This window comes from Pleurodeles waltl, chromosome 1_2 (genome assembly GCF_031143425.1).
Source record: "Pleurodeles waltl isolate 20211129_DDA chromosome 1_2, aPleWal1.hap1.20221129, whole genome shotgun sequence".
Classification (NCBI taxonomy): domain Eukaryota; kingdom Metazoa; phylum Chordata; class Amphibia; order Caudata; family Salamandridae; genus Pleurodeles; species Pleurodeles waltl.
The window spans coordinates 43,213,161-43,233,425 of NC_090437.1; the positions used below are offsets into that span (position 1 = coordinate 43,213,161).

The following is a 20,265-nucleotide window of genomic DNA, read 5'->3' on the forward strand; positions in this document are numbered from 1 at the left end:
CACATTACCTAAAATACATAAACAAGCTAAATTCCCACCAGGAAGACCTATAGTTTCAGGCATAGGTAGCCCTACAGAAAGATTATCCGAATTTGTTGATGTATTCTTACAACCTTTAGTTCAAAATTTACCCTCAGACATAAGAGATACTAAGCATATACTAAGTTTACTATCAGACATACAATGGGAACCAGGCATGATTATGGTTACACTAGATGTGGTAGCATTATACACAAGCATAAAGCATGAATATGGTTTACAAGCATTAGAAAATACGCTAAAGAGAAGATCAGCGAGCCTACTGGAACATACATACATGATTTTGGAAATGATTGATCTTATACTTAATCACAATTACTTTCTGTTCAAGAAAGACTGGTTTAAACAAAAGCGAGGTGTAGCAATGGGTTCAAAATTCTCGCCCTCATATGCTAATCTATTTATGGGGTGACTAGAAGAAACATGGATATGGGGCCCCGGAGCAGCTGCTTGGCATCAATATGTTCTATACTGGGGGCGCTATATTGATGACTGTTTCTTATTATAGACAGGTGATGTGAAGACATTGAAGGAATTTTGTGACTATTTGAATAAGAACAATGCTAATATTCAATTCACATACAAATACAGTGAAACTAACATAGAGTTCTTAGATGTAGAATTATTAATTGAGAACAACAAGATAGAGAGTAAGTTGTATCGCAAGCCAACATCTTGTAATACTTTGTTACATGCGACAAGTGCTCATCCGATTAGACAGATAGAGGCCATACCATTAGGAGAAATGGTAAGAGCCAGAAGGAATTGTAGCAGAGATTCGGACTTTTATGGGGCCATAGAAGACATAGGCAAAAGATTTGCTGATAGAGGGTACTCAAGAACTATTATACGCAAATCAAAAGAAAAAAGTCTAAAGATTTTGCGATCACAAATACTGTTACCGACAACTAAGAAAAATTCACAGAGAGAGGAAACTAGTACACAGAAGGTGAGGATTACATTAGACTATACAGAGGTCTCTAAGAAACTATTAAAGATCATGAAGAAACATTGGTCAATACTCAGGCAAGATGAGACATTAACTAAGTTCATTGGTAAGAAACCAGACGTTGTATTTAGGAGAGGAAATACTTTAAACAGCATTTTAAGTCCAAGCCATTTGTCAGAAGCAAAAAAAACGATTTGGCTAAGTGAGCACAATTTGGGTTTCTACAGGTGTGGCTCATGTGCAGTATGTAAATGGGCGCACCAAGCTAAGAAAGAATTTCTGGACCGAAGTGGACATAAGGTTAAGATCCAATCACACATAGATTGTAACACCACATATGTGGTATACATGCTTATATGTAAATGTGATAAAATCTATGTAGGCAGCACGATACGCCATTTTAAGACAAGAATTGCTGAGCACTGGAGAGCGATTAGACAAGAGGATGAGCGGTACCCTATACCATCACATATGAAGATGTGTGGCTTGCAAGGAACACATAAAGAATTTAAATTCTTTGGATTTGAACATTGTAACAAGCATCCTAGGGGCGGGAACAGGGAACTAGCCCTGCGGAGAAGAGAGTCCATGTGGATTATGAAATTAGGGGCGGTAGAATCAGGGCTGAACACTGACCATGAGATGGAATATTTTCTAGGAGATTAATTATCAGGAATCAGGAGACAGAGTAATATACTGAAAGGTTTAACTGGAGATAAGGAGTAGGGTTACTTTATATTTGTAGGATGTAACTTTTACTGCCCAACACTCTTGGGATGTAAGGTTCTAGGCTATAGATGATTTCAATAGGTAAACACATGTAAAAAAAAAAAAAAAAAAAGTAAAAAAAGAAGAAGTAGATACCTACGTGTGGAGTGCCTATAGACAGAGCCAAAGATCAGTGGTAGTGTTACTGTGGATAATTAACACCATAGGGAAGAAAATAATTCTGTAAAATAATCAATTTGGGGGGGATACACCTAATAGTAATAATAGAGGTCGATAATCATGAGTTCCGAACATGAAGGAATCTAGTAAAACAACAAGAAGAGTTTAGAGTTAAGTCTGTCTTCCATATCTATAACACTAATGCAAGAGGATTCCTCTCTTCATGTCGCTCAATTTATGCGACTTTAGTGGAATGGTCCTTCTTCGATTATCATGTAGAGGACCGCGGGTATTTAAACGAGTGGTTAATAGGGAATCGGGTTCAGTAGGAGCGTCAACGTACTCGGGACGTAACAGACAGATAACGGTAAGAGATTCCAGCGAACACAAAATAGGCAGTTCGCTGTTGACAGCAGTAGACGAAACTTAAAGAATTTTTTTCATATTGTCATTGATTTAGGATCGTACGCGGACCAGGGGGAATATAATTGCCCGCACGAACAGATAATAAGGAAGGGTGAGTGATAATGGGATAGGCGAAGTAAAAAGTATGGTTTAAACTAGTGGTTTTAGATTTTTAATCTATTTGATTTATCTACATGGTTATAGTATATATATCCGTATGGATGGGATATATGATGGCATAACAGAAGTGGAGAAGATCACAAAGAAATTGAGAAATTTGAAGATTTGGAGGTATCAATTAATTGCACATATTAATGCACACATATGATATAGGTCAGAGCACTTGGGAAAATGAGATTATGGGGGACTCACTGGAATGGCTGGCACCCTTATGCCATATAATCACATTATTAGAAGCATGTAAATATTAGGGAAATTAAGATATTCTGTCACAAGTGTATGGTGTGATATTATCCACGGTGTATTTTTCTAAGGTGGTACTATTCACATTATTTAGGAGATACTGTTCGATGTTATATAAAGATCACATGCATGGTTCCCAACATTTGAGATAGGGTACGACACTTTGAATAGTATTTTATTTATATTTGTTTTTGATATTATCATTGAGTTACTGATTGGTTAACGACAGGCAATATTATTGTAGGAGGTCCTGAGGAAGTCAAGGGGTACACACCGGATGAAACACGTGTTGACCTGTGATCTATTTGATTTGTGACCTTTGACCTGTGACGTATTTGATCTGTGATCTATGGGGATGATTACGCAATCCACAGGAAGACTAATCAGTAACCTACATGGACAATAATGTGACGGTTTGGATGTTTATCATAATAAAGATTACTTATGAAGATGTGAACTTATGTGTGGATCAAACGGAGGACTGAAGATTGGGATAAATAACAAGAATCTGTGAAAATTGGAATCAGATATTGTGAACAAACTGTGGGTTCTAGATGAATGAAGATTCAATATATATATAATATTCCTAAGGAATTGCCTTGAGAAGGGAGGTTGGACATTATAATTGTTACTTTTTCTTTACAGAATGTTAAGAGATTTTCACGTGTGCCATAACTTAATGTATATGTGATAGATAACAAAACAATTTTTGTTATTGAGGGAGGTTAGTGTTGGGGGTGGAACCCATGTTCTGAGCACTGTGCATAATAGAATTTTGTGTTGTGATACATATATAGATAGGGAAATTGAGAGCGCCATATTACTCTCAAAAGTCACCCCCTTAAAATTTAACGGTTTTGGGAGCAGGATCAAGTCCATGATCTCAACTTCAAGTGGGAGCAAGACTTGCAAAATGTATTTCCGTGTTTGGTGATGTACAGCTTCGCTTTGCATTCCCAGATCACCTTCAGGTTCATGAGGGTGCACTTCTCATACAAGTTAGAGTCGTGCCCCAAACCTAAACACCAAAGGCATACTTATCTGTCACAGACATTTATTTGCAGCGGTCCCTGAATGGTTAAATCCTGCAGTTTTCTGAGGGACATAGTTCCCTGGCACACTGTTTTAATTTTTTTTAAAATACATCTTGGCAAATAATTATTCAAATGATGAAAAAAAAAAAAAAAGAGTTGTGCTCTGGAACTGCTTATGATGGTGTGAAAGAAAGGAACTAACAAACATCGACGTGAAAAGGTGGTGTCTACATCCGATAGTCTCCGTCACTTCTGAGGAGGAACACAATCCACACAAAGCCACACAGCACCACCTACTGAAGCACTGCTGTGAAAAACTTCCTGATTCAGTCTGACACCTGGGGGTTATTCTAAAGGAGAGGAATCTGTGGTTAGAAGTATCCATCAAAAGGTGAATTTAACAGACCCAGGCAAAGCCTTCTCACACTTTGGGAGAGGAAATCTATCAATGGGTTTGTCTTAAAATGTGTCATGAAAACAAGGGTTTCTTTTGCGGCTGGCATGGAATTTGGAATTAGGACAGTCAGTCACCATTCACACAGCACAGTGCTGTGCAAATATCCTTCAATGGAATTCAACCTTGACTAGGTGGTTATGCTAGAGATTTCAAAACAGGCTGTGAAACCACACTACAGCAATCTACAGAGAAAAATGAAGTATGCAATATCCAGACACACCTTTTAAACAGGTACAAGTAGTAACCCCACCAGGTAGCTGTTACCTCTGCTAAAGAATTAAATTAAGAAATTGTTACTTATAGTCCTGGTTCTTTATCTTGGGAATCGTCAGTGGAATTACAAATGTTTTAATAATTTCCCACTATGTGCAGGGACTTTGATGCACTTCTTATGCATAATTGTTAAAAAAGGATGTACATTCAAGCATTTCCACAGCAGAAAAGCACCTTCATAAGCCTATCAAATGCAAATGTTTGCATTTTGGCAGCACTGCACTTTAGTTAATGTAGTTTAGTCACTTAAATCTACCTCAAGCATGCATGGAGATATTAGCAGAAGCTGCAAGACCCATAAACACAGCTTTATAAGCTTTCAAGTTGTCATAGTTCCAATGATGGTGTCACTAAAGCACACAAACTGATTTTTTCAGGAAGTCATTCTCTGCTATTTGTTCTATGTGGCTTGGGTAAAACTACAGTTTGCTTCAATTAAAGTGGACCTGCCAGCCAGGGCCATATCAAGCATCTTTCTTCAAGGTTTTAGTGCAAAACAAACTGCTTGAACAGCCTGAGGAATGTTTTCACTTCTGTCTGAAAATCACTTCTTAAATGGAATTTAAATTTGGTACTCAAAAAAAAAACATGATGCCTCATTTTCACCTGTTCACAAGTTGTCATTGCAGTATCTCTCAAGGATAACAGCCGGTAGACAAAACGTCAGCTTGCAAAATCACTGAGCTGCTCGACCACTCAATTGTGGAATTTTTTTCCAGCTAAAAGGTTGATTATGTGTACAGATGTTTTCTTTCTACCTGAGGTAGTCTTGGAATTCCACATTAATCCATCTATCGCTCTGTGGATATTCATTACTTAAATAATTTTTATTGTGGGACTTATAATTAAATGCCAAACAATGAGAGGGTCTACAATTGCACAGTAGTCGGCAAGGAAATGACCATGAAGACATTCCACTACAATGAAATGGATGCACATATATGGTATGTTCCCAATTGAAGTCATAAAGAACAAGTTACTTACCTTCGGTAACGAGGTATCTGGTAGAGACTATCTAGCTGCAGATTCCTTACCTTAGAATTCCCTGGCGTCAGCTTCGAATCCGGAGTTTTTTCAGAGCAGTACCCTGTGAGCGCGCCGTCGGACGGCGTCGTTCAGATCTGCGTGTGCCGACCAGCTCCGCGTGCGTCGTCAGCGTCGTTGGAGCCGTCTATGACGTCACGGTTGTCTATATAGACGCCGTCTCGGCGCGCGTATGTCAGTTCTTTTCCACAACTTCCCACGCCAGAAGCGCAGGGTCATGGAAGAACCAACTATCATGTATTTCACCTCTTTAACTGTTTGGAGTAAAAAATTCTTTCATGCCTTTAAGAAAAGCAAAAAGATGCCAAGATCAAAAATATACATATGTACACATAAATACATATATATACAAATATATACAAATCTACATGAGAAAAAGTTTCCCAGAGCAGGGAGGCTTGGGCAGGTGTAAGGAATCTGCAGCTAGATAGAGTCTCTACCAGATACCTCGTTACCAAAGGTAAGTAACTTGTTCATCTGATAGAGACTTCTAGCTGCAGCTTCCTTACCTTAGAATAGATACCCAAGCTATAACCCATGGCGGTGGGTCTGCAGGAGATTTTTACACAAGAAAGTCTTGCAAAACAGACCGGGCAAAATGCCCCTCTCTCCTCACCTGGCTATCCAGGCAGTAGTGTTTTGCGAACGTGTACAAAGAAGCCCACGTTGCAGCCTGACAAATGTCCACCACCGGTACGCCACGTGCTAACGCAGTGGTAGCAGCTTTTCCCCTAGTGGAATGAGCGCTCAAGCCCTCGGGAGGCTGCTTCTTTGCCAAAGCGTTGCATATTTTTATACAGAGAACAACCCAGCGCGAAATGGATCGTTTCTGCACTGCCTGACCCTTCTTCGCACCAACGTACCCCACAAAGAGTTGGTCATCCACCCGGAACTCTTTAGTGCGGTCAAGGTAGAACGATAACGCTCTTTTTGGGTCCAGCCAATGGAGACGCTCCTCTTCCTTAGAGGGATGCGGTTGTGCAAAGAAGGCGGGCAGGGTTATATTTTGACCCAGATGGAAAGAGGTCACCACCTTGGGGAGGAAAGAGACACGAGTTCTGAGAACCACTTTTTCAGGAAAGATTGTGAGATACGGCGGTTTTGATGACAAAGCCTGTAGCTCACTAACTCTTCTGGCAGATGTAATTGCCACCATAAAAGCTGTCTTAATAGTGAGCAGCCGAAGAGGACAGTTATGCAAGGGCTCGAAGGGAGCACACATAAGGAAGGTAAGAACCAAATTAAGATCCCACTGGGGCATAACGAAAGGCACAGGCGGGAATAGATGTACAAGCCCTTTCAAAAACCTCTGTACTATAGGTGATTTAAACAGAGATGGTTGATCTGGCAACTGAAGAAAAGCCAATAAGGCTGCAAGATAGCCCTTGAGAGTCCCCAAGGAGGAACCCTGCTGGGCGAGAGACAAAATAAACATAAGGATGTTAGACAGAGAAGAAGAAAGAGGATCAATAGACCTCTCTGAACAATAGGAAACAAAAAGTTTCCAACGGCAGGCGTAGATCGACTTAGTAGAGGGACGCCTGGCTGCCAGAATGACATCCCAGACCTTGGGAGGGAGGTCATAAACCATCAACTGTTGCCGCGCAATCTCCACGTAAGGCGCAGAGTTGACAGGTTCGGGTGGAGAACCTTCCCCTGCTGCTGCGACAGAAGATCCTCCCGAAGAGGCAGCCTGATTGGAGGACCGATGCTCATTTTGAGGAGCTCTGGATACCAAACTCTCTGTGCCCAATCTGGAGCCACTAGGATTACCTGGGCCCGTTCGTTCTTGATTTTCTTGAGAACTCTGGGTAGATGTGGTATAGGCGGAAAGGCGTACAGGAGGCCTGAACTCCACTCGCGACGAAAAGCGTCGCCTAGCGATAGCCCCCTTGGAAACTCCAACGCGCAAAACTGCTGACATTGCGCGTTCTCTGCAGGGGCGAACAGATCTAACCAAGGCTCTCCCCACTGCTGAAAGAGTCCTTGCGCCACCTCCGGATGGAGACACCATTCGTGATCCTCTAAGCATTTTCGGCTGAGTTCGTCTGCTCTGGCGTTCAGAGAACCAGCCAGGTGTTGAACCACCAGGGTCATGCCCTGCTGTTCCAGCCATGTCCAGAGACGTAAAGCCTCTAGACAAAGGGTCCACGACCCCACACCGCCCTGCTTGTTGCAGTACCATATTGCGGTAGTGTTGTCTGTGAACACCTGCACCACCTTCCCTTTCACAACAGGAAGAAATGCTTTTAATGCTAGCCGGATCGCCCGAAGCTCCGACAAGTTGATGTGGAGCCCGGATTCCGCCGGAGACCAGTGACCTCTGATCTCCACCTCCCCCAGATGGCCGCCCCATTCCAGAAGTGACGCATCTGTCACTACCGTTAGATCTGGTTGGGGAAGGGAGAGGGGTCTGCCCTTGACCCACTTGCAGTTCACTAACCACCACTGCAAATCTTTTGCAGTCCCCTCTGAGATCTGAACCACGTCTGTAAGATTTCGCTGATGCTGTGCCCATTGGAACTTCAGGTCCCACTACAGAGCCCTCATGCGCCATCTGGCATGCTTGACCAACAGGATGCAGGAAGCCATGAGTCCCAGCAGCCTCAGAGTCCGTCTCACCGAGATCCAGGATAGAGGCCGAAACATCGGAATCATAACCTGAATATCCTGAACCCGCTGATCGGGAGGATAAGCCCGATACTGCACTGTGTCCAGAACAGCTCAGATGAAAGTGAGCTTCTGAGAGGGAGTCAGGTGTGACTTCGGCACATTTATAGTGAACCCCAGCGAATGCAAAAGGTCCGCCGTCGTCTGGAGGTGGGTGACGAGAGCCTGGGGAGTAGGAGCCTTCAACAGCCAATCGTCTAGGTAGGGGAAGACTGAGATCCCTGACATGCGCAAATGAGCTGCCACCACCGCCATCACCTTTGTGAACACCCGAGGGGCACTGGTGAGACCGAAAGGAAGTACGGTAAACTGAAAGTGCTTGTGGCCCACCTTGAACCACAGGTAACGCCTGTGGGCTGGCAGAATAGGAATATGGAAATATGCATCCTGCAAATCCAACGCTACCATCCAGTCTCCTTGGTTTAGGGCAGACAAAACCTGAGCATGAGTGAGCATCTTGAATTTCTCCTTCTTGAGGAAGAGATTGATGTCCCTTAAATCCAAGATAGGGCGAAGGCCTTTGTTCTTTTTGGGAATCAGAAAGTAGCGGGAATAACAACCACTGCCTACTTCTGATATCGGGACTCTTTCTATGGCTCCCTTGGCCAAGAGAGCTATAACTTCCTCGCGGAGCAAAGCTAGATGGTCCTCCATCAGCCATTCCTTTGTCGGAGGGATAGAAGGAGGGAAAGACTGGAAGGGAAGGGAGTAGCCCTTCCGTATGATCTGCAGGACCCACTTGTCCGTGGTGATGGAAAGCCAGTGAGGGAGATGAAAACAAATGTTCCCTCCAACTGGACGGACATGATCCCGCAGAACTACACTAGGAGGGCTTGGGCGCAGTGGAGGGGGCGCTGTGTGGTGGCCGACCTCTGGCCAGACCCTCTGAGTCTGATGGTACCACGACCACGTCCTCTTCCGGGATGCTGTGAAGACTGAGGACTGTGGCTAAACTGTGGCTGGCGAGGTACAACACCCCTTCCGAAGCCTCGAAAGGGGCGAAAGACAGACTGCTGTCGTGCCGGAGCCGAAAGGCCCAAGGATCTGGCCGTGGCTCCAGAATCCTTGAACCTCTTGAGTGCGGAGTCTGCCTTTTCGCCAAAAAGGCGAGAGCCATCAAAGGGCATGTCCATCAAGCTAGACTGGACATCCCCTGAAAAATCAGTAGAACGTAGCCAGGCGTGGCGACGTAGGGCCACTGACGATTAAATCGCTCTGCCCAGCGAGTCGGTCGTGTCCAAGCCACACTGGATCGTAAACTTGGCTGCATCTCTCCCATCCTTGACAGCCTGGGTGAGTGTGTCTCGTACGCCCTCCGGGACCTGAGGCAGCACTTGCGCCACCGTATCCCATAAAGTATGGGGAATACGCCCAATAAGCAAGAGGTGTTTACGGACCTCAATGCCAGGCTGGTGGAAGAAAACATCTTCTTCCCAAGCTGATCCAGCCTCTTGGATTCCCCATTCGGGGGAGCGGATGGGAAAGCACCACAGGAAGTACAGGCTTGGACAACCAAGCTCTCAGGAGTGGGGTGTTGAGTCAGGAAATTAGAGGTCGCTGGGAGCGGGTCTATGGCAGCGTCCCACCGTCCTATTCACAGGAGCCCCTGTGCTGGGTTTGGACCACGTACCCAGAAGGACATTTGTAAGAGCCTCATTGAAGGGCAACAACGGCTCCGATGTTGACACCCCCGGCTGAAGCACTTCTGGGTGGATATTCGTCCTGACTGGCACCGTAGGCAAATCTAGGTCCAAGACCTCAGCTGCCCTACGCACCACCATAGCGAAAGACGCACCCTCCTCCGTAGCCACATTAGGAGGAGAGAGCATACCAGTATCTGGAGACGTGTCCAGTCCACTGGCCTCCCCTAGATCCTCGTACCAGTCCTGTTGCAATCGAGTTTCCAAAGGGTCCTCAGACCCCTCCCATTCCTCTCCTGCGTCTGGCTGTTCCAAATAATGCTCAGACAATGATCTGGGCCGAATTGGCTCCGTCGAAGTCAGAGTCGACGTCGTACGACGTCGCTCCGGATCATCCGGAATAAGGATGGGGCTGCCACCGGTGGGCACTGGTGGCGGAATCGTCGACATCATACCCGGTGCCGAAGTAGGCTGACTGTGAGAGACCGGCAGTATCGGATCCTGGGGTCCCCAACGGCGCCAAGGCCGAAGCCGCCGGCTTCGAATCCGGAGGGGCCCCTGCTGACCCCGCGGGCCCAAAGACCCACCGAGGGTGCAGCCCGCTCAAAAACGAGACGCATGGCCTCGTAAAACTCTTATTTGAGCGGGGGTCAATCCGGTCCCTGGAAAGGGGGGAAGACGCGGAGTCGACTCTGGCGACGGCTCCTCAGAACCGCGCTCGGAACGTCGACGTTCTCTAGATGCCTCGTCGGCCGACGGGCGTGACGAAGACGAAGTCCGCTTGGACTTCTTCTTCTTCTTGTGCCTCTTACCTTCGGAAGACCTCGAATGCGAGGAAGAGGACTTGGGGCTCCGGGAGCGGTGCCGCGACCTCCTCCTACTGCGGGACCGTGACCTCCGTGGAGTCGCGCCGACCGAAGACGAATGTCGGGCCGCAAGAAGCTTAAGGGATCTCTCCCTCAAGGCCTTCGGCGCCATGGCCCGACAGTCGGAGCACGAGGTGGAATCGTGGTCCTTGTCTAGGCACCAAAGACAGACTCGGTGCGGATCCGTCACCGACATGGTGCGATGACATGCACCACACGGCTTGAATCCTGTCTTTCTCGAAGACATGACTCTAAACAGTCAAAAAAGCGTCGACAAACTGTCGAAGCAGGGTAGCTCTTTCCAAAACTGCGCTTAACCGGCGCGGAAGGAAAAGAACTGACGTACGCGCACCGAGACGGCGTCTATATAGACAACCGTGACGTCAGATGGCTCCAACGACGCTGACGATGCACGCGGAGCTGGTCGGCGCACGCGGATCCGGACGGCGCACGCGCAGGGTACTGCTCTGAAAAAACTCCGGATTCGAAGCTGACGCCAGGGAACTCTAAGGTAAGGAAGCTGCAGCTAGAAGTCTCTATCAGATCAATCCTTCCACCACCCCGGCTTTTTTACTTCCATAAAGAACAAAAAATTGTTGTGTCTCAATTTTTTTAACCTTAAAAAATGAGACTCTCTAAAGCATCTGCCAGTCAATAGCATCACTGGATATAGAAGACAATGCAGCCTTGTGGTTTTAAAGTGAGAGTTTTTTTCCTGCGCCAAGCCAATGAAAAGTTTTTCAGGTCGCTTTTTCCAGTTTTTTCTAATATTCTTTTTTTTGTTTTTTTACATACGTTAAGCACAGTGAGAAGTGGGCATTGTGTTGAGTTGTGGTTTTCTACTAGGTGGTCTAATGTAGTATTGTAGAATTTCTTCACATTTTATTCATTTGAAATGGTGCTAAAAATTTAGAAAACTTTGCATTGGATTGGCTTAGGATGGTGTGTGTTTGCGATGGAAATACTGGACATGTCACCCTAGTGAATATTTATAAGTTTACAGTGTTGGTCCGCGCCTTGCTGCGGGATCGATTCCTTGAAGCGTCTGGTGCTCCCTCGGAGTTTCGTGCTCTGGAGGTACTCTGCAGCGCGAGATCCCCCTCTAAGCTGATAACAAAGCTGTATAATGCTATGCAGGAGCAGGGGGGTGGCCTTGTGGTGTCCTCTAGGACTGCATGGGAGAGAGATGTGGGGGGGCCTATCCCGGAGGTAATGTGGCGTAGCTGCTGTGCTCATATGAGGGCACTATCCCCGAATTACAGACTGTGCTTACTGCATTTTAAGTTTCTACACCGACTATATTATACGCCCAATAAACTACATTCCATGGGGCTGCTAGCGGATACATGCTGCGCTCGCTGCGGGGCTTGGGATGCAGGCTTCTTTCACCTGGCATGGGAGTGCGCAGAAGTGTATAAGTTTTGGGAGGAGATAAGACGGTCGATTGTTGAAATGATAGAAGTGGAAGTACCCCTCTCCCCTAAGATAGCGCTGTTGGGATATATGGATGAGGTCCAGGGCCCGCATAGACGCTTGGTGGGCCTTCTCATGCTGCTGGCTAAGCGTAGAGTTGCTATGTGTTGGGGTCGGGGGAGAGCTCCCCGTAGGTCCGACTGGTTACGAGATGCTGCTTTTTGCCATGATCAGCTGTTAGTATCTTGGGAACTTATGCCAGAGGGATCCCGCCCCAAAGATATCTGGGCCCCTCTAAATGAATATCTGGCGACACAGACGGAGGGTGCTGTGTGACTGATGACTCCCATCTGCGCGATTCATTCCCCCTCGGATCATGCGAGTTACCATGTTGTATGATAATCCTGCGCGATGTGACTGTGTGCTCCACCTGCCTTTTTAGTGGTTTTTGCAACTGTTATTTTCTGCAGTTCTTCCTGCTCGACGATGTCAGATTAGTACCATTGGCGTGTATGCCCTAGCCCTACGTTGGGGCGGTGGACTTCTACGCTCCTCCGGTGTGGAGGCTCCTGTTTGGAACGGATCCCTTGATATTAGCATATAGAGAGAGACTCTGTCAGAGAGCCGCTTGCGACTTGGGATACTACAGTAGCTGTATGGTTTGTAATGGTTCTCATTTACCTTATCCTCTCGTCGAGAGATCTGCTGTATTAATGTATGTTTCTTTGGTTTGTGTTCAAATGAATAAACAATAAAAAAATAAAAAAAGTAGTAAACCTACATGTGTGAGGCGCTTCCATACAAAAGATAAGAGAGGTGGTGGTAGAGATTTATCTCCTAGGTTTGTGAATAGCATTTTGTAGCTTTTTAGTTATACTATTGTAGTGCTACTAAACATACTACAAAATGTAGTTTGTGAATATGCCCCATTGTGTAGATTGGGACACCGGTATTAACATTCACCACTACTTTAAATACAAGGCATGCATTAAGAGTATTTTAACTCTAAATAGACTTCAATGATGCACCATATTTGCTGTGCATGAACTCCTGTTTTTTTAATTTTGTTTAAAATGAAAATAAAAATTAACACAAAAAAACAAACAAAAAAAACAGTGTTCTTGGGTTCCCACATGCAGTGAGAATAAGTCTAATGCTTATGACTATCGATGAAGCGCCCACAATGCTGAAAGATTCATTTTCAAACCATTTTAAATGTGCTGTAAAATAGTCCTTCTGATCCTAATTTAGTGACACTTCTCTTACTAAAAGAACAGAACAGTGCGAGTCATCAGTGAGACTCTCATAGAGTACTCAACACCAATCCAATATTAGTCTCAGGCACTGGCCTACTAAAGACCTGCCATACTGTAGGTTGAGGACACGTATGCACCATTCAACAATACTTTGGATACGCAAGACAGTACTATTCAGGCAGGATTTTTACAGATTGAGATTCTTTACAGATACACCATCTGAATGAGGGAATTTGCATATTTGTTGACTAAGCTGAATTCATTAATAAACTTGCTTCTGAAGACCCTCAGCAAACATCATTAATCTCAATTATTTAAACCATAGCAGTCTATCCTGTGGGGGAGCCGCTGAGTCATAGAAACACCGTCCCTTAAGATTCAGGAGTTTGTCAAGGACATTACCCCATGGGTAGGTTCACACAAATATCATCTATGAGGTGAAAAGGAAGCAGTGCTGAATACCAAAAACAATTATCCTGTACCTTTGGACTAAGCACTGCATAAATAAAACACACCTAAAAACAAAAGTGACTAATCCCTAGCCCTGCCAACTGTTTCTGAACATTTGCTTGTACAAATGTCTAATCCTTCTGAAAGCCAAATTACACTGTAATGTGACACTAAAACATTCCACATGTCCATATACCTCTTTCCAGTTCTTTTAAAGATCTAGCAGAACCACAGGAAGCAATTATTGACATATCCCATTATATCTCAAAAGAAAGAAGCTACGAGTGATAACAGAGGAGAATATGACAGGGCCCTTGATACTAGCAGTGCCTTTCCAGAATACCGACCAATGAGAAATGTTTGCTCAAACATTCTTAATAAATCACAGTGTGCTGATATTATTAGGCACCACTTAACATCCTTTTGACACATTTTCAATTCTACTTATTTTAAAAGTGCATAACATTCCATGAACCAGGGCCCTTTGTGATGAAAATACCAACATGAAGAAAAGGTACCAAATCAGGATTACCCTATTAAAAATTAAAGACTTCTTTCTTGACTTTAAGACGGGAAAAAACATATTTTTTGGCTGAACTGAGGATGACTTCTGAAACAAATTTTTACGATAGAAAATGGCCAAATACCTAGGATATGTGAGTGAAAATTGATACTAGACTAAGGCTACCGTGTCTTGCTAACAGATTAAAGCAGAGCTTCTCAAGGCTTGTAATAACATACCTATCTTCAAATGCTGGTTTACTCGGAGACTCGTGAGGCGTGTAGAAACTGGTTCGGATGGTCTCCTCCTGATTGGAGGGAGTTTCAGTGTGGTTTGGACCCTGGATTACATTGTCCTCAGGCGTCTGGTAAAGTGTTGGGCTCCAACTAGAGTTTGAGAGTCTTGTTGGTGTTACAGGCAGTTCATCATCAGTCCCACTGCTGTCACTGTAGCTGTCTCTTCGAGATGGAGACCTCAGACGCTTATTGTTAATATCAGCAACCTCGCAATTTTCATCTGAGCTGTCCCCCGGCAGAAATTGGGCAAAACTAGTGTTCTTTGAATCCGCTCTGTCATCTTCTTGACATATATGAACTGGAGAGCTCAAAGGTGTCTGCAAGTAAGATGTTTGCAATTAAATACAAAATGTTAAAATACTCTCTAGTAAGAAGGTTTATTTGATAAGCATGTTACATCGCATAAAAAAACGAATGGATCTTGAGGGTATGACACAATATTAATGTTACTCCACATCAAGTAGAGTCAATCAGGCATAATCCTTGTCATGAGTTCTAATCTATACTACTGGTGCCATGTGAATTGTTCCTACATTCCAACTTTAGGCATGAACGATATCAGCAACATGCTTGAACCAATGAAGTTATTTGATATGTACTACACCAGTCGATAATCCGGGGAGTACCATCTTTCTCCTAAGGAATTCAGCAAATTAGATAAGCTGGGAAGTCAGTGAACAGTAGTGGATGGCAGAGGTGCCATTAGGGTTTTTTTTAACTGAAAAGTCAATGATCCCGCTGTGCATTCTATGTTGATTTAATATCTTTAAGTAATTAGTTTGCCACTTGTTTTGTAAGCAACAATCTATGGTTTCCTCAGAGTCAAATCTTGCTTGATGTCATGTGGGTCAAAGGTCATGTGATCTAATTTTCTATAATGTCGGTTGGAGTCAAGTAGATTTTACTTCTACTTCCCTTAACACTAAGAACTAGCGGAGATGGTGCTGTAACATTACTTAAATACCTAGTCTGAGAAAGATCTTTTTCAAACTGCATACAAACCCAAATATTTCAGAGTACTGATCCAAGCAACTATAAAATGCTCTTCGTAGAATATTTTAATGTTGTCCTGAGTACTTGATTAATGTGGTATACATAACAATACTTAACTGTTCATATGGCCCATTGTGCTACTTCTCCTGCTATTTCATGCAGCAGTTTCATAGAGGAGCAAGCTAGTATTAAATGTTATACAAGCACCATCATGAAAGTACTTTACAGTGCTTGTACAAGACTTCTTTACTCTCCTTTCTCCCCTTGTTCAAACTCTCATATCACCCTCTCGATCTTTCGCACCTGTAACTCTGCTGCCCATAGGACTCTAAAGCGGTACCAGTATAACATAACAGACCCAGCAATTTAACAAAACTCAATAAACTTTATGGATTGAAAAAACAGATTACCATATTGCTACAACTGAATATAAAAACTTTACAAGTTGGAAAATGGTTTTTGGGTGCCCTGCATTTTTTTTGCTATTTTGCTACTTTGTCAATGGATGGGCGGACCACAGTCCACAGAATTTGTAGGTGGCCATTAACGGGTTGTACACCCCCAGAGACTACAGAGAAAATGATTATGGTCACAATCACATGGTGGCGGAATAATGATGACAATGTGAATCCAGAAAATGTTAAAGATGCAAAAATATAATAACACTAACTATTCCTATTGTCATGCACCTAGACCTAGCGAGAACAAGATAAATTTTACATTAACACCCCTAGTGCTTACTTCGGATAAAAAAAAAAAAAAAAAAAAAGTTCAGGGGCCAAAGTTTTGTTCAGAAGGTCACGTTGAGTGCTATCGAAGGAGTGCTGAACACCAGGGCTGCGTAGTCTTAATTGTATCTCATTTCTCTTTAAGCCACCAGCAAAATACTCCCTGTCGCTTTATCCCACTCTTGCAGGATCTTTTTCATCCCTGCTTCCCCCTTTGTCACTATCCCTTTCTTCCTCCTCCTTTTCCCATTTGTGTTTGTCTTTCTATTGCTCTGGATCAAGGTCTGTGGAGAAAAGATAAGTGCCAGTCCCTGAAAATGAGTGCTGTTGGGCCTCGCCTGCAACCACCGGCTCAAACTAAGCACTGAACAGCACCACCACGGAGCTGAGATGTTAGTATTAAAAGAAATGAGCCATAGGGATAATTCAGTTAAATAACTTCCCTGTGCAGCTGCTGTATGTGAAATGCACAGTTATCTTACATTTGGTAATGATTTTTCTGGTGGACACTAACTGCAGATTTCTCACCTCAGAATACTCCTTGGTGGCAGGCTGCATCTGGAAACTTTTTCCAGCAATGCTTCTGCGTGCTGCTAAGTGGCTCTAAGCTGGCTCTGTACTGCCAAGGAATTGATATAATGGAGCTCCATATAAACGCCACCCTGCGTGCTGACATCAGTTTCTTGCTTATCTATTTACATGCCCTCAGATGTGGAGCAGAAGCAATTGCTGGTACCAGTGTAAAGACTGCTAATTTAGAAACATTTTAGATGTTGAAAAAACGAGGCCACTCCATATAACAGAGAGGTGGGAGAGCCTGTGGTTAGATAGAGTATCCACCAGAAAAAGTATGTTACTTACCCTGTAAGCATCTATTCATAGCGTGTAGTGCGGCAGATTTACATGCTATGCACACTCCTGCCATCTAGTGTTGAGCTCAGACTTTACAAGTTGTTTTTCTTTAGGAAGTCTTTTACTGGTGATGTCCCGTCGAGTCTTCATCCCCTCCCCACCGTTCCCCTCACCCCAAAGGGGCTGCTCATGTCCAAATGCTCCTTTGTTAGATTGTCTATTTTTTCCCCTGCCATGTTGGCGAGTGAGATGTAGTCTTGTAGGATACTAATTGCTGTTGAACATGCATGTAACATGTTGATATATGTGGTGTTTTATGTGTGTACATCTGACACCATCTCATACCAGACGGATAGGCAGAAGGGTACATGTGAACCTGCAGCACTACATACTATAAATAGATGCTTGCAGTGTAAGTAACATACTCCATTCGTAGCAGATGTTGGCTGCAGATACACATGCTATGCATAGACTGTAAACAGTACTCCTCTTGCGGGTGCTCAAGGCATTAGAGAGTGCAGTTGTTTGAAATAATGTGTGTAAGACTGTTTGTCCTACCATAGTTTGCTGTCTGTCTTGAACATATACACAATAGTGTTCAGTGAATGTGGGCAAGTTTGTCCACTGAGCTGCTTTACAAATGTCTGTTAAAGGGATACACGGATCTATGGGGAAGGTGGATCTACTGACCTACAGAGCAACGCAACACAACATGAGGTGCTCCAAGAAGGCTGGGCTGTGAACGCTGCTGAGATTGCTGCAGATTTGTCCTGCGAGGCCCCAGCAGCCCCGTAAATCGGCAACTCAGTGGAAGGCCAAGGCTGGTGGCTCAAAGCAAGATATTGCCAAGCCACTAGATGTAAGACACCGGCAGTAGGCCCTGTGACCTGCATCAGCCCTGACGACTTTGGATCTCCCGAAGAGTGGAGAAAGTGCAGTTGGTCACTCACTGTAACTTGCAGGTGGTGAGTGCTTCCAAGGCTTTCAGGCCTTTCTCAAGCTGCGCCCTTCTGCTAATCTGTCATCCGCCGCTGCCTGCCTATGTGCCAGTTGCCGGTCATTTGTCATTTTCCTCTGCAAATTCAGGAGATTTCCAGCATCTTGCGTCCCCCAGCATTTGAAAACCCAGGCCAAAGGTGTTTGGGAAGCGTTTGGGAAGTAGGCGAGGTGAGATGAGGCATGGCCCTAGGAGGCAGCGGTTCACTGCAGAGGGTGCGGAGACGGCTGGAACTAGTCTGGTGCGGCTTGCCTCTCATGCAATTAAACTCCACACATTGACAAATATGCTTCGTCTCTAGCGTCAGTGCAGTGTGCACACAGGGAAAACTCTGGCGACTTCTAGTAAGCCCACACAATAACCGGCAATTTAACCGAGTCTGCAGCCTACAACCTGCAACTTGCCAACCGAAATGAAATCCCTCTTGACCAGCACAGCATTAGACTTCCAGTTTGTTTTGGATCTAGGACTACAGACTCTGGATTTCGGAAATTCCAGGTCACTGTCGCTCTTGCTTTGCTACTGGCAACAACACCTCACAAAGAAGAGCTCCCCTCCACCACATAACAGGCAGTCTGGTAGAATGAGGGATCCTCTTCCGGCAACGCATGCCAAAGGGAAAATTGTTCCTTCTACCGTGGGAGAAAAAGACGAGCCTTCCACTACAAGCCATATCACTTGCAAAACCACTCGTAAAACCACTAGCAAAATGGTACTCCCAAGTCCAGAACTAGGCACAGCTAATCCTAGCATTCCATCATTAAAGCTATTGAATCACCCAACGCTACTGGGTAACCTCTTCTCCACAAAGACACAACAACCAAAAAGTATCAACCCAAAATTCATAGTAAATTCTTTTTTCTCTCAAGGATCAAGCAGCTGCAATTTTCACATCTAATCTAAACATCCAGAGATTACCATCCTCTCTTGAACCACTACCAGTTCAACACTTAACTCTTCAATCACAAAAGCTGCAGAGCAGGAAGCTCTTGAAAAACTTACCAATGCCAATGTCAAAAACACGATGGGTGCAACTACCTCCGACCAGGGCTCCACAGAACCGGGCAACATATCTCTGAGCCGGGGAAACAGGATACACTGAGTAAAACAACACAATCTGTGCTTACTGTCTCTGCACAAGTACATTAAGGCGCTGAAAAAATAGAAGAACTACGGTATTTACTTAAATGTGAGGACAGTGGAGACCTCACCCTCATAACTAAAGCAATGATAGGCGTGTGAAGTGAAGTGGTTCAACACTCATCTTCCACCTCTACCAATCCCTCCCTGTTGGCACGGGTGACATTTGCTTGTAGCCGTACAGGTGTTTAGCAAGCTAAAAGGGAAGTGGCAATCAACACTCCTGCTAACCTCAGGGAATATAATGCACCAAGCACCAGCTGCACCTACTTGGATAATCCTACTAAGTCAGACATCCTGGAGATCGAACCTTCACATATTCTGTCTCCTCTTACCTCATTTGAATGGGAAGCAATGATAGCCACATATGATGGGGACCAACTAGATTACTCAAACCTTACCCAAACTGAGACCCATGAACCGGTTTATGTTAGCACTACAGAAAAATCAACTGTCCGGGCCTCGAGGCAGCACCTGTGTGACTGTATCGGAGAGAGCATGGCAGTATCGGCCCAAAAGACATGGGGTGTTCACTGACTGCAGATTATCCAGTCTTTTAGATTTACCTATCATGTGGAGTGGAAGGGAATGTGCCAGAAGATGAAAAAGCCTAGATCACAAGTCTCTGAGGCATAGGATGTTGGGACAGGAATTTTGGGTCGGTCGGCACACGCGGGCGGGCACCCGTCCTATTCACAGGAGACCCTGTGCTGAGTTTGTACCAGGTACCCAGTAGGACATCTGTAAGGGCATCATTAAAGGAAAAGAGGAGTTTTGAACTGGAAGCCCCAGGCTGAAGCACCTTGGTTAGGAGGTTAGTCCTGACCTCCACAGAAGGAAGCTAGAGGTTCAAAACCTCAGCAGCCCTTCTTACCACCATGGAGTATGAAGCTCCCTCCTCTGTATTCAGGGTAGGGGGAGAAAGCATGTCAGGGTCAAGCTGGTATTCT

The 20,265-nt window shown here is 44.6% G+C and overlaps 1 protein-coding gene across 9 annotated transcripts in view; it reads right to left on the bottom strand.

Annotated features, from left to right (window-relative positions):
* Nucleotides 1-20,265, bottom strand: part of PTPN13 (protein tyrosine phosphatase non-receptor type 13) — a 1,045,801-nt gene that overhangs the window by 269,902 nt on the left and 755,634 nt on the right. For all 9 annotated transcript variants that reach the window (XM_069236135.1, XM_069236143.1, XM_069236122.1 and 6 more), the window contains exon 31: nucleotides 14,549-14,922. In XM_069236135.1, the coding sequence (XP_069092236.1) occupies nucleotides 14,549-14,922 (374 nt within the window). The remainder of the gene's footprint in view (nucleotides 1-14,548; nucleotides 14,923-20,265) is intronic.